This window comes from Semicossyphus pulcher, unplaced genomic scaffold (assembly GCF_022749685.1).
Source record: "Semicossyphus pulcher isolate SPU_LCO1_2020_fin unplaced genomic scaffold, fSemPul1.0.p SCAF_18, whole genome shotgun sequence".
NCBI lineage: Eukaryota > Metazoa > Chordata > Actinopteri > Labriformes > Labridae > Semicossyphus > Semicossyphus pulcher.
Genome location: NW_027211691.1, coordinates 23016830 through 23031084, shown reverse-complemented (window position 1 = coordinate 23031084; position 14255 = coordinate 23016830). Strand labels below are relative to the sequence as shown.

Here is a 14255-nt window from a genome sequence, read left to right as displayed (position 1 = left end):
CTCATCCTCCGCGTCCTTCAAAGGATGCAGCCCCCGAATTGAGACACTGCTACACAGTCTATAAGAAGATACTAACACATGATGCAGTATAAGCTTAAAGTACAAAGAGTTTTGTTATGGTATTAACAATAAGATGTGTCTGTGTCATCCTTTCAGATACTCCATCGATCGGCATACAGATCTCGAGAGGCTGTTCAACGTCGACTCTGTGAACGGCACCATCACAACGCTGAAAGCACTGGACAGAGAAATGTCCAAATGGCACAACATCTCTGTGGTGGCCACTGAAATAAGTAATTGTTTTCATTTCTTAAATAGTTGAATATTTTGTTGACCTTTTCTGACTTGTGCCCTGGTGATTTATTTTATCTTTAATTTTCAAAAGCATGCTGACGTCTTTTTAATCTATCTTTGTCAGATAACCCTCGTCAGACGACCCGAGTGCCTGTGTTCATCAAGGTGTTGGATGTCAACGACAACGCGCCTGAGTTTGCGATGTCCTACGACACGTTTGTCTGTGAGAATGTCAAAGCAGGACAGGTATTTAAAACAATCTGTGAATGATGAAAGAAGCACTTTTAGATGACTTTTCTTAAGCTGTGTCACAGCAACACATTTGATTTCAGACCCATAATGTTGCTGAATGATTTACCAGATCATTGTTGTTTCACTGCTTTAGCGCAATAAGGCAAGTCATATATCTGTGCATATACATTCATATTGCAAGGACACAGTAATGCATCTGCAAAGTAATGTTGCACACCATGCAAAGCAAAGTCAGAGCACACGGGCTACGGCAGCTGACTTATGGTAGCATTCAGTCAAAGTGGGATTTACACTCCAAAGAGGATCTGTCACAATGAAACTGATGTCTGTGTGCAGGAGATGTATAATCAACAGAATATATGAATACATATATTGTATTCAACTTAAATAACCTTGAAGCGTGTAGAACATGTAGTTATTGAGAGGCTGTGGAACTTTCTTCAGTGTTTTTCAGGCAAAGAGCCAAACAGAAGTTGGCAGTAAACAACAGGGAGGCTGAGGGAGGAGTTTCATGCCGGTCACTTCCTGACATGTACAGGGGAGGTGACCCCCGCTGCTCACGATGCACGGTGCATACTGATAGATCTGTGCTGGGGGACGGCCGCTTACACTGCAGCCACATGTGTTCGGAGTTTAAAGAGACAGCAAATCCCTCAATTATCCAAGCACTCCTCTCTAATTGCAGACTTTGCGTCTGAGTTTATTGTCAGCGTTATTCCTTACAGCAGTATGATTCCTCTTTGACAGTATGCAAACTATAAAGCATAAAATGTACTTGTTTCTCTTGTCTTTACGCACTTTTATATTCCCACACTAAGAAGACAAATGACATGCTTGAATGTGTTTCTCTGATCCTTTGTTCTGTTTTCTCTGCAGCTGATTCAGACAATAAGTGCTGTTGACACAGATGAACCCCTCGTTGGACACAAGTTTGTCTTTAGTATAAGTGCCACCAACCCGAACTTCACAATTGTTGACAGAGAAGGTAAGATAAGCTGATTTGCATTTTTATTGGAAAACCGAATGAGAGGGCTCTTCTGTGTATTTTAAAGTTAAACTTTAAAGTTGTGCGTTTTGGGAGTGATGGACACGGGGATTCATGTGATGAAAATCTTCAGGGCCATTACTTCAAATATAGTGCAGAAAATCATAAATTGGAACAGATTGTATACAATGCATTTGACAAGAAAATACATGTCCTTTGTGGGTTTTTTGATCGACTTTTTGAAAAGCTTTTTAATCTCTGGAGTTGTTTGGCAAAATTTCATTTACAGAAGAGCCATTGTGAAAGCAAACCGTCAGGCACTCATCCCACATCTCCCCTCCATTGTGTTACAGACAGATTTTGGTTTCTTTGTCGAACAATAAAAATATCTTTTACTGGAATAAGTGGTAATGCTCAAAGAACTTTTCTAAGGGAGTGAGAAAGCAGTGGTAGTACATCAAGGTTTAAGGGACGGACATGAAAACTTTCTTTCTGCTTCGTATACCTGCTTATAGTTCAATCATTAGAATTGATTCTGCTTAAATATTCATTAATGGCAACCTTAAACTAAGTGACTTTACAAGCGGTTAAAGGTTGCTTGCAGTTTGCACAAAGATTGTCTAAAGTTGGGGCACACTGTCGTCTTCACATTTTTGGTGAAAGGTGGTCATAAAAATGGATATTAAGCCGTTTCAGTCCGTCTTTTCCTCGTCTTGACGTTCTAATAACATAAAACATGTCTTGGTTAATTCAAATAGTTAAAGGTATTTTTATGGACCTGGTGTCTGTGGCGACTTTAGCGGAAAAAATCACAAGCGGCGCCCAGTTAGTGACGCGTTTTCCATCAGCCAGCAGTGGTCGGTCTGCCAGAGAGGGTAGGCGGAGCTAAGCGGCTGCTTTTCCGCTCTCTGCAAGTGTTGCGAGTAAACAGTAATCTACTATGGCTGAACAAACAAAGAAAAGATGGATGACTACAGATACAACTTCAAAAATAAGTGACAATCCAAAGAAAAAGAAACAAACTCGACGCTCAGATGAAGCAAACAGTCTGAAAAGGAAAATCAAGAGTTACAAGCAGAGCCAACCGTGAACGTCTGGTTAAATTGGGAAGTGTACTCCCACAATTACCGTTTATCGCCACTAGAGGTGCCAAAGAACAAAACTGAAATCTTCGAGATTGAATCTTGAAGTGAAAACTATCTAACAACCAGTAGGTGCGCTCTATTACGACCCAAACAGGAAGCAGAAAACATGGAGGGGAATCAGGTGCAAGCATCTACACTCGCAAGGGCCAGTGTTTTTGATTGCTAGCTACCTGTTGCTAGGTGACAGGAACGGCGTTTTGTGTCGGAAGGTTAAGGGCGGGAACAACTGGTGACGCAAACATTGTATGTGACGCAAGAGTTGGGCATTTGTTTGCTGCTAGGTTATGGTGCTAGCACAGACGAGGTTAGATGAATAGATAAGTAGGTGAGTGGTTGGTTAGGTAGGTAGGTAGGTGGGTCGGTAGGAAGGTATGGCGATCGGTTGGTCGGTGGGTGGTTAGGCAGGTACTTTATTAATCCCTGAGGGGAAATTGGATTGTTAGCTCTGGTGAACTAGTGAAAGTTTGAAGTAGGGAGGAAGGAAATGGCTCGCTAGCGACCTGCTAGCTCATAATGCTAACCCATCTTACGTTACAGCATTGATCACCTTGAATAACCCAAACCACTGCGCACAAAGGCAGCTTCTGTTTCTACTCCTTTGTTTGTTTCCTTCTTTTAAATCCCAACCAGTTGCATGATGGGAAATAATCTTAACAGGAATTAAGTTGTAATCTTGTAAATAATGACGCCGCAAGATAGCCACCCTTTGCCAAATCTTACAATCTGTTACACAAAATGTGTGTAGATGTGAGACAGTGTCAGACTAAGTTGTTTTAAAGTCCTGTAGTGTATTAGGCATTAACGTCTTTAACTGCTGCAGTGAGTCACAGCAGACGCAACTAAAGACTGCAGCAGAGACTTTAAAGCAGACAGGAAGGTCCGCTCTTTGTGGAACTTTAACAAACAAATCCTGGACTTTAATTAGTTTTGCAAGAATGTGTGGCCATGCGTGACCACCATGCTTGTGTCCTTTTAGAAGGAAGAACAGTATATGATTACTAATTAAGCCGTGTTACACTTTGTTTCTGAGGAATGGAGTTTTTCTGCAAATAAGATTGGTTGTTATTTATATGCTTATTTTCTTCTTTTGATTTCTATTTAAATGTCTTAACACTGTCATTTTAAAACGGCCTTGCAGAGTTATTACGAGCTGTCAGTCACAGGAAACAGAGAAAGGAAATAAAGATGCTTTATGATCATTTAGCTAAGTGAAACATCTCATCGCTGAAAAGCTTTTACACATTTACAATTTTCCGCAGATAACACGGCCAACATCCTGACGCGGAGGGGAGGTTTCAGCCGGCGTGAGATGAGCATGTACTTCCTGCCTGTAGTGATCTCAGACAATGACTACCCCATCCAGAGCAGCACCAGCACGCTGATCGTGCGCGTGTGTGCGTGTGACAGCCGCGGAAACATGCAGACCTGCAACCCCGAGGTCCTGCCCTTCTCAGATGGCCTCACGACTGGAGCTCTGGTGGCCATACTGCTCTGCGTCGTTATTCTCCTCAGTAAGTCGCCTCGTGTATGAGCATGTGTGTGAGCATGTGTATTTGAACCCTCTTGTCTTTCTTGTGATGTTTGCAATGTATGCTTAGACTCTTAAATGCGCCTTCGCTGTAGAGTGCACAGTGATCCTTAAGTGTTGAGGCTGTTGACACCAGATGGCCGGATATTAAAACATTCTTACGGTTTCAAGTCACATCCCTGTCACTTCTTGTGCACTTGGTCGTTTGAACTATATCTCTTAAACCGAATGTCCGTATCTCAAGTTATCAGAGGAGTTAAAATTAGCAGCACCGCGGCTTACAGCCAGAGATTTTGCTGGCTGAAAAGGAAACAGTTGCTGGATCATTTCTGCCTCGCTGGCTAATTAAAGTTGGGTAAAACTTCATCTCCAGCTGAGTTTGTAATGTTTTCAGCTGATCCTTTTTAAAACAAGAAGCATGCAAAAGGGTCTAATGCATCCGCATGTTAATAAGAAGCAGCTTGTTCTTCTATAGCTGAGTATTAATCAAAATTCCATATTCCAAGTTTTATTGATTATTATTATAGCAATCTTGAAACCCATTGGCTATAGTCTGAGATGATATCCTCTGGGGACACCGGTGAACGTGCCGGGTGGTAAGCGATAAACGACTTCCCGTCAAGACTTCCTTTTCCGCGTGCTGCATCGTTACAGACGGAGAAACCGTTCTCTTATGATTTACTTTAACGGGTCTTACCTTTGATGAAATTTCAACACCATGATGCAGATTTGTAAGAAGTAAAAACTCTTTAAAAATGCTCATTTGTTAAACAGAGGGCGGATCGATCTGATGCATTCAAGGGAGTCGGGAAATCTGAGTGTTGAACGGCTTTCGTGACACAGCGTCAAGGGAATTCGTCTCAAGTTGAATTTTAGATCTAGAACAGATTTTTGCTGTTAGCGTGCAGATGTCTGTTTATAGAGATTACGGACTGTTCACGGATTGGTCAATATTACTTGGACTACAAGCGTAGTACAACGGACACCAGAACACTTGCCGTCCCTGTCTACAGATTGTACTATGTAGACTATTCTTCTATGTAGAATCTCTAAATAGAGATTATTATTATTAAAGTTAATAGGTTGATTCACTTATTTTATTACACTGTCCCATGTTTCGTGTGCATCATGTATCCATACATGAAACATTAGCACTCCAGACAGGCCTTACTTTTATAAACTCCACGCTGGAGACATTTCAGGCTGCTGAAGTCAATAACACGGCCCAGAGTGAGTTGTTTTGCTCAAGTGTGTACTGCTGAGAGCACACAAAACCAGTGAATATCTCTGATCTAACACGGTCTATCATCACTAACTGGGGATTGAGTGAAACCTTTGGAGTCCCATCTCACCGCAATCAATAAGATGTTTCTGAACATACACAGTTCAGCCTGCAGTCTCTGCGCTGTAGAAGCTTAGCATTGTAACACATTAAAACCATCATTGTGACATTAAATGCTCACAGTTGAATGTTTCCATTAAATGGTGCTATCTATATCTCTAGAAATAATGCACTGAAATGATGCAGTCTTGTTCTCAGTGAATGGCGGTGCAGTTAACGTTTGATAAAAAGCTGCAAAAAAAGATGTGTCCCACAAAAATGGTTAAATACAATGGTTAAAGTGGAAGCCTGTGATTACCTCTTTTATGTTGGATTTTGCACAATTGATGACAATAGAGTCCCAGACTGCATGGCTAAATGGAAAAATCTGTCATTTGTTATTGCCGTCCAAAACAACCATTATGGCCGATTGCAAAATGACTCATAGTAGCAGTCAAACTTTTTGGTTTATTGAAACATCGTGGCCATACTTTAAAGATGAGTTTTTGTAGAAGATAGGATGAACACCTTATCCCTGCCAGACTAACGTCTGAGACCGTCTCACACCTTCAGACATTTTAGTCACAAACTATAAGATTTTGCAAAGACTGGGTATCTTGTAAGGTCACCAATTTAACCCTATAACTAGATTTCTGTTCAGAAGCAGATGTTGGCCACAGCTACTCTTGTGTGTGCGTTATCCTTGGTCATTGAGGCAGTAATGTTAGCACTGCAAGCTAACAGGCCACTAGCATGCCATATATTTCCTCTCTACTTAAAACTTTAACCAGTCCAATAAAGCTTGACGCGCATGCGAATAAATAAATAAAATAAATCACACGCACGGAAATGCAGACAGATCGTGTCTGTATTTATTTAGTGAGGAGGCTGCATCGACGAGCCGACGAGAGGGACGGCACGGGTCGGAGACAGATGATCCAAAGTGTGATCCTAGCAGTTTATGTGAATGTATAATGTGATCCAGCAGTGAGCAGTTTATAATCATGCAGCGCAGTGACTGATCTGTGTGTTTCAACATTGCGATGAGTCCATATTTCTGTGCGCAATTAAAGTATGCCCACATGCTGGGTAGTTCATATATTTCACTGATAAACACAGAGCTTTAGAGGGGCATCAGGCTTCATGATTATAGTTTCATGGGATGCGAAGCCAGGGTTGCCAGGTCCGCGCTTTTTACAGCTGAATTTGGCGACTTTTGAAGAGTCTTTAGAGGCGCCAGGCCCTGTGCGGTTGTTTGGAATGTCACGGACACCGTTGGGATTCACGGCCTGGTACTGAACAACCTACGGCCCGGTACTGGTCCGCGGACTTGGGGTTGGGAACCCCTGGGAGAGAGAACAGTAGATATTCATATTACATAAAGAATTTGCTTGTTAAATGAACCATTTAAGGCATTTTAAGAACAAAGAACAAATGCTGTTGGCGTGTCAAACCCACAGCTAATAGAGCCGTCTGCAAAGTGCCACAGAAGGTCTTGTTAGGTTTCATCATGAAAACCATCATTAGGTAATTAAGTCCAACAAATGACAGGCTGCTTTGCATATTCAGTCATATGCCACAGTTGTCCCTCAGATAATAACAGTGACTGTGGTTTCTGAGCTTGAGTCATTAGCTAATATATCCACTTAACAAAATGCTCGGCGTGTTTCAAAGGTAAAGTAGGTCGCATGTTACTTCCTGACATTCTAAAGCACCACTTCAGCCCTCCTCGTGATCTAATGCAATATGTAACAGCATACAGGGCACAACAGCAACAGTGCCTATCGTTTTACCCAGCAAAAAGCAGAAATGTGCAGCGCTCATGGTCAAGGGCGTATCAATAAGTAATGGGTTTCAACTGCCATTGAACCTCACCTTGCTTGGCCAGGCGTAATGGCGAGCATTATGGCTCAGTAGACATTCTGAATGTAGAATGAGGGTTATGCCATTAAAATATTTAACAAAACTGTCCTCAGGAAACTGTGCATGCCCATGTGTACGTTCTCTCCTGTATATGAGCTCCTACTTTTTTTCACTGTGTTGAATCTGAACCCACTTCCTCTCACGAACTCCAGTTTTGAAGTTGGTGTTCTATTTGATCTGCACCCCGGCTAACCTTGTGATACAAGCACATTAGTATTGATCAGCCCTTCTTCCATCTGCTTGTTTTGACTCCAAATTTTAAATTCTGCGTCTGATGGTGGGCAGATCCTCTCTCACATACCGAGCGTACTGAAGGTTAAACTCCATGCTCTCCTCTTGAGCAAAATATCGTGACATCTGCTCATTATCTGACGCTTTTCGCGCTTGAACCCCCCTGACAGACTGTCTCATTCACCTCCGCTTGACTCCGACAGGCAGCCGCTGGGCTGGAACACTTCTCCCTATCTGGTCCTCTTCATTGCAGCCCTGAAACCGTGGCACTGGTCAGTCGCAAATGTCCGTAAAGAACCTTATAAACAGCCACTCACACCCTCCGTACAAACCATGTTGAAGGCATTGTAATTAACACCCTGGTAGGAGGCAAGTAGACAACTACAGTACCTGCTGATAGGACATAAAAGGGAAAAGAAGGAGAAGGAGAGGAGTACAGGTGAGGCAGGATTTATACTTGTCATAAATGAGCTATTGCTTCCTCCTATTCTGGAGGATTCTGGGTTTATTTGGAGCCTCCTGAAACCCAAATTCACAATGGCCTTCTAAGTACATAAATCAGGGTGTTATGAACATAAAAGTAGAACCTACAAAGTATTTGAAATTAATCAAAATGCTAAATATTGTCATTCAAAGTTCTGTTCAATTTCCTGAAGTTGGGCTTAAAGTGGGCGGGGTTAAGCTTGGATATTTGTCATGTCATTGATTTCACTGTTTACATCCAGCGTTAGCATTATCTGCAGGCTTAGTATGGGCCGCTACAGATGAGTAAGGGGCTCCACTGATGATCCATATTTGGTGGCAGGTAGGGATGTGCATTTGGATTTCTCAGTGGTTAATAACCGGCTAACCCACAAGATTAAAATGTACTTTTTGGATTGGATAAAGGTCTGGGACTAGGGATGCTAATGTATATTTTTTTTTGACCGATAACCGACCCCCGTTAACGATCATTAATCGTTAACGATAAGAATTAAAGATCATTTTTAGAGACTGACAACAAGCTCTCCATCATGCGCGCTCTGTCTAATGCCTCGCAGAAACACACACACTCACACACAGGCGCAATTAAGACGTAAATATCCATGCATCCATACATTATCTATACCGCTTATCCTGTTCAGGGTCACGGGGGGCTGGAGCCTATCCCAGCTGTCATTGGGCGAAGGGCAGGGTACACCCTGGACTGATCGGCAGCCAATCACAGGGCTGACATATAGAGACAGACAAGACGTAAATATATATATATTTTTTTTAAATTTTATTTTATTATTATTTTTCTTTGGCTTTTTATGCCTTTATTTTTTAGAGCGAGGACAGTGGATAGTGGCGGAAATGGGGGAAGAGAGAGTGGGGATGACAAGCAGCAAAGGGCAGAGGGCAGGAGTTGAACCCGGGGGCCGCCGCATCACGGTCACCGATTTAACCGCTGAGCTAAACCGGCACCCGTAAATATATTATTATCCTCAGACATACCTGCGGCACCAACAATCCCACGGATATTAATACACAGTCCAGTGTCCATTACGCACGCACTGTACAACCCTGTGATCCAGCAGCAACAATAACCTTCCTTTGATGGTCAGCAACAGAAGATCCTGTCCGATCCTGACGACGTTTTCTCTCCTCTCAGGCTCAGTTAACGACAACAAAACACGTGTTTCCCAGATGTATATGTATCTTAAAAAAAGACAACATTTTATTGAATCGTTTAACTGCCAGTATTAACCGTTCAAAAATCTTAACAGTTGGTCAACGGTTAGCCGGTTAAAGTGCACATCCCTAGTCTCAGGTGTTGACAACTGGTGTGGGGGAGTTTGGCTCTGTTATAGCATGTGTATGCTAACTGCTAACAATAATATGGATAGCAAAACAGTACTGGGAATTGTACTAAACAAAATTAGCTTTGATCTACGTTTCTTTCTGCTTATTGACACTCATCTTTTATATCAATTTTACTGTTAGCACAATTTCCAGAGGCTCTAAAAACTTGCTAGCAAACAGTGCCACTCTCTGGAAACATGCCCACTCTGCAATCTCTGATTATCTTCTGCGGGAACGGAATGAAAGATATGAGATGTGAAGCCTTGTGCAGGAGAGAGAGAGAGAGAGACAGCGGAAAAAAGGATCCTCTAACCTTCCGTGCATTTCCTACAGTGAATGTGCCGTTCAAGGGAAAAGGAAAGAGAAAGCTTTTTCACTGAATCTTTAATAATAGGAGGTGGATGCCTGAGGCAGTGTTGGGGATTTATCACTGCTAGCAAATGTGTCTCCCCTCTGCGCTTTTGCTCCCCCGTGCTCTTTAATGCGTGACACATGTTAGGAGGCACACGTCTTATGCTGAGCTTTCTCTCTCTGTATTTCCCACTGTTTTTGTGTAGTGATCGTGGTGCTGTTTGCTGCCCTGAGGAGACAGAGGAAGAAGGAGCCTCTGATCATCTCCAAAGAGGATGTCAGAGACAACGTTGTCAGCTACAACGATGAAGGAGGCGGAGAGGAGGACACTCAGGCCTTTGATATCGGCACACTGCGCAACCCAGAGGTGATGGATGCTAACAAGCTACGCAGGGACATCATACCCGAAATGCTGTTTCCCTTTCGGAGGACGTCACCTATAAAGGATAACACGGACGTCAGAGACTTCATTAATGGGAGGCTTCAGGAGAACGATTCAGATCCCACAGCGCCCCCCTATGACTCCCTGGCCACGTATGCTTATGAGGGCAGTGGGTCGCTGGCAGAATCCCTCAGCTCTCTGGAGTCTGCTGCCACTGAGGGGGACCATGACTACGATTACCTCAGCAACTGGGGGCCACAGTTCAAGAAGTTGGCGGAGATGTACATAGGGAAGAGCCCTGACAGAGAGACCTAGGCAGAGCCACGACTCTCTCTTTTTTCAAGCCCATTTTTTTCTGTCTGTTTATCTAGCTAGCTAGCCAGACAGCTTTGTGTCTAGTTAGTTAGCTAGCCAGCTAGTTGACTGTCTGTCTACCTATCTATCAAGCTATCTATCTGTTTATCTGTCTAGTTTGCTAGCTAGCTCGCTGGTTAACTAGTAGTCTATTTGATACAAACAAAAATTCCTGCAATCCAGCTGTGGATGCTGAAAGTGGAAATTAAGACTCGAACGGAATTTTCTCATTAAAAGGAGATACAGTATAATTCTCAAAGTTTTACCGTTTTTGGTCATAATCAGTAAAGATGCCTTTGAATTTTAGGATTTTTGTGAACAATGGTGTGGACAACGTGTTTTGTAATTGACCTGAGAGATAGTAGTATTGTATACTATCAATGTTTAATGGCACTGGACTCGGTGTGGGCGGGGTCGGGAAGGAGTAAAGTGGTTTTTCCAGCCACCTCCATTAATAACTGTAAATGTACAAAGTGTTTTTAATGATGGACATCCTATATACTATTTGCTATCTTTGTTCGACAAGCAATGTTCATGTGAGTGGTTGGTGCAGTTTATTCGTCAAACTGTGAATTCATTTCATCATATAGGTGTAAAATGTACTGGAAAGTGTATGTTGTAGGCAAAACTGTCATACACTGAATTCACGCTGTCTGAATGCTGAGTCATATTGTTTTATATTTATATTTTTATACTTATTTTCTTAATAAAATGATGTAAAAAAAAAAAAAAAAGAAGTTATATTTCCAGTCCATTGCCTTCTCTGTGGTTACTGAGATGCTGCTGCACGATGGAGGATCGACTGCACACTAACTATGAAGTTTGACACTCTGTCCAACCCACCATGAAGACCAAGGCAGGTGTGGTTCATTAAAACATCCATATAATTGTCTGTAAGCACGGGCCATTTTTAGGTACACGACTTTAGGATGGTGCGTTCCATTTGTACTCAGAAGTCGGAATTTCCGAGTTCCCAGTCGGAAATTCAACTGGAACGTCCCCTGAGGTCGGATTTCCAACTCGGAAAGTCGGAGGAACCTCACCAACCCCAACCTCATAATCTCCGTGCATCAACAGTAAATTAAAGCTGTTGTATTAACTGTTTATTATCACTCCTGTCTTATTTGTGTCTCATTAAATCAGCCGTACTCACTGTACTGTCCAACTTCCATCATGTTGTTATGGTGTTTGTATGCGCTAAATACCGCGTAATGCAGTTATCCACTGGTATTGCTAACAATGGCTAACCTAGCTAGAGGTAGCCGCGCATATAGCTACTGTTTATTAGCTCTTCTGTCTTATTTGTGTCTCATTATATTAGCCATACTCACAGTACTGTCCAACTTCCATCTGTGGACATGTTATGGTGTTTGTATGCGCTAAATACCGCGTAATGCAGTTATCTACTTGTATTACTAACAATGGCTAACCTAGCTAGAGCTATCCGCGCATATAGCTACTGTTTATTAGCCCTTCTGTCTTATTTGTGTCTCACTGACTCAGTCGTACACACATTTCTATCTGTGGACATGTTGTGGACCTCATATTTGTTGTAGTTGTCTGTATTCCAAGAGAGCAAGCACAATAACCGTTTTACTGGAGGTGTCCAACTTGGTTTTCCGACTCAGGTGTGATGTCATCCCCAGTTCCGACTTCCGAGGTAAATGGAACGCACCATTTATCCCAGTCAGTGACCTTAGTGAAGATTTAATCCCAGTTTTGCTTTTAAATAACGGGTAAAACACAGAGGGGCGCTACACGTATTAAGACGCAGAAACAAAGAAAAAGGAGAGGCGAAAGAGTGAGTCATCTTTTCTCTTCTTTTGGATCAATTTCAAGTATTTTAATAACCAAACGTCCTCACCAGAAGACCACAGAAATACATTTGGAAATGTAGCTGTCTTGTTAGCATAATCATGTTGGACCCGAGTTTGACAAGCTGCCTGAATTCAGCAAAGCTCCAAGTTAACATCACTTGGGTTTTGACAGGCAGATCTCACTGAGGGGGGGAGGGGGTGGAGTGCAGTACGTTCTCGTAATATTATGTGTGTTTTATTATTTGCAGAATCGATTAATAGATTCATCTGCTTTCTGCAGGACAGGTTGCATTTTTCTCAACATCTCATCGTTTCCGTTTAGATTGTCAGTTGAGATTCAGTTTTCTTCTTTAAACAGACTTTTAAAGAAAAGGGCTGCTTGATTGACGTTTGCATGTAGAGTAACAGTTATTTTTCTGAATCTCTTGTGTGCTTAAGCAAAACTTGACGCAAAACTCTCAGTTGGGAGATCCGATTTGAAAGCATACAGAACTCCCCGTGGTTAATTACACAATTATCTGCAAATGTTGTGTTCTTCAGCACATTGCTCGCTGATTATTGGGCAGCTGTGGAGATGAAAATACTTTGAATCAATGCTCGTCTCCCGTCGCTTCACTTGGTTTACAATCTCAGCAGCTGCCGGCTCGCGTGTAGCTGCTGTCCTCTTCTCTCGTGTTCGGTTCCTGCGGTACCGCCGACATTTTCAGCAAACACAGAGGAATTACTGTCAGAGTTGCATTGTTGCAACGATCTGTTAAATGTTTATAAGAACTTGGACGCTTTAAAATCAAGGCCGTCATTAAAGATAAAACAATAGAAACAGAGATTACAAAAGGCTCGAAGTGCAACAAACTCTGCTAACAGTACGGACAGTTACGCTGGATTTGTAAAGGTGCATTAGAGCTACATAAATAACAATTCAGAGAGTGAATTGGTTTTATATAACAAGCAATAAAACCCACTTTTGTACATTTTTAAATGCAAGGACATCAGAGTGAGCTTTTGACCAAGGCCTTTTGTAAGTTTTGATTCCTTTCTCAGTGTTTTTGTTGCAAACAAGGGAAAGCAGTTTCTATTGCTTTGTCCAACCCTCAAATTAAGCAGTTCAATACAGCAAACATTCACCAAGGCTTCAAAAAAGGTTCAATCAATACCTTTCTGGCATGCTGTTTACAAATTATAAGATTCAGAAAGAGTTTATATTTTATTTTGAAGGGCTGGGCTGCATTAGATTGTTCAGGTGTCGAAGCAGAGCATGCTAGAAATTTGGTATTTTCTGAGAGGCGGCAGGGAAGGCGGGACCTTAATTCTAGGAGTTTTGTCCTCGCTGCAGCATGCCCACAGACTTTCCATGTCACACGGTTATTATTGACTAGCCTGCTTTGTGTCACCTTAACAGACGACGGCTTCCAGAGAGGACACATGCTTAGCACAGGAGAGAAAATGTTGTTCCTTAGATGGATTGTCTTTTAGCTACTTAATGAGGATGTAAGTAATGTTACTAAAATATCTCAACTATCTTTAGGACTTTTATGAGTTTAACCATTTATTATTTTTACTTTTTGGTGTCTCCATGTCCCAAATTTGGACTAATGTTGAGCGCTAAGTTGATTTGCGAAGTAGCATTAGCACACTTTGTTTGTTGATGTTGTTTAGCTCGATGTAGCACACAGACATTCATTTAAATGACTGCCTGCTAAATTTGGGTACAATAGCGGCATCCATTTTAATTAAACTATAAACTAACTTAAATATATTACAACATTTGGACAAAAATATGGAGATTATGATAAATATTCATGCATTAGAACAAATCTGTAAAGACTGACAGAAGATTTATGGAGATTG

General features: G+C 41.9%; 1 protein-coding gene across 1 annotated transcript in view; it reads left to right on the top strand.

Annotated features, from left to right (window-relative positions):
- The window catches only part of cdh10a (cadherin 10, type 2a (T2-cadherin)), a 39603-nt gene extending 28308 nt beyond the window's left edge, over positions 1 to 11295 (top strand). The window contains exons 8-12 of the mRNA XM_069667130.1: positions 157 to 293; positions 419 to 540; positions 1423 to 1531; positions 3936 to 4187; positions 10061 to 11295. Of these exons, the coding sequence (XP_069523231.1) occupies positions 157 to 293; positions 419 to 540; positions 1423 to 1531; positions 3936 to 4187; positions 10061 to 10551 (1111 nt within the window). The 3' untranslated portion in view covers positions 10552 to 11295. The remainder of the gene's footprint in view (positions 1 to 156; positions 294 to 418; positions 541 to 1422; positions 1532 to 3935; positions 4188 to 10060) is intronic.
- The last annotated feature ends 2960 nt before the right edge of the window (positions 11296 to 14255 follow it).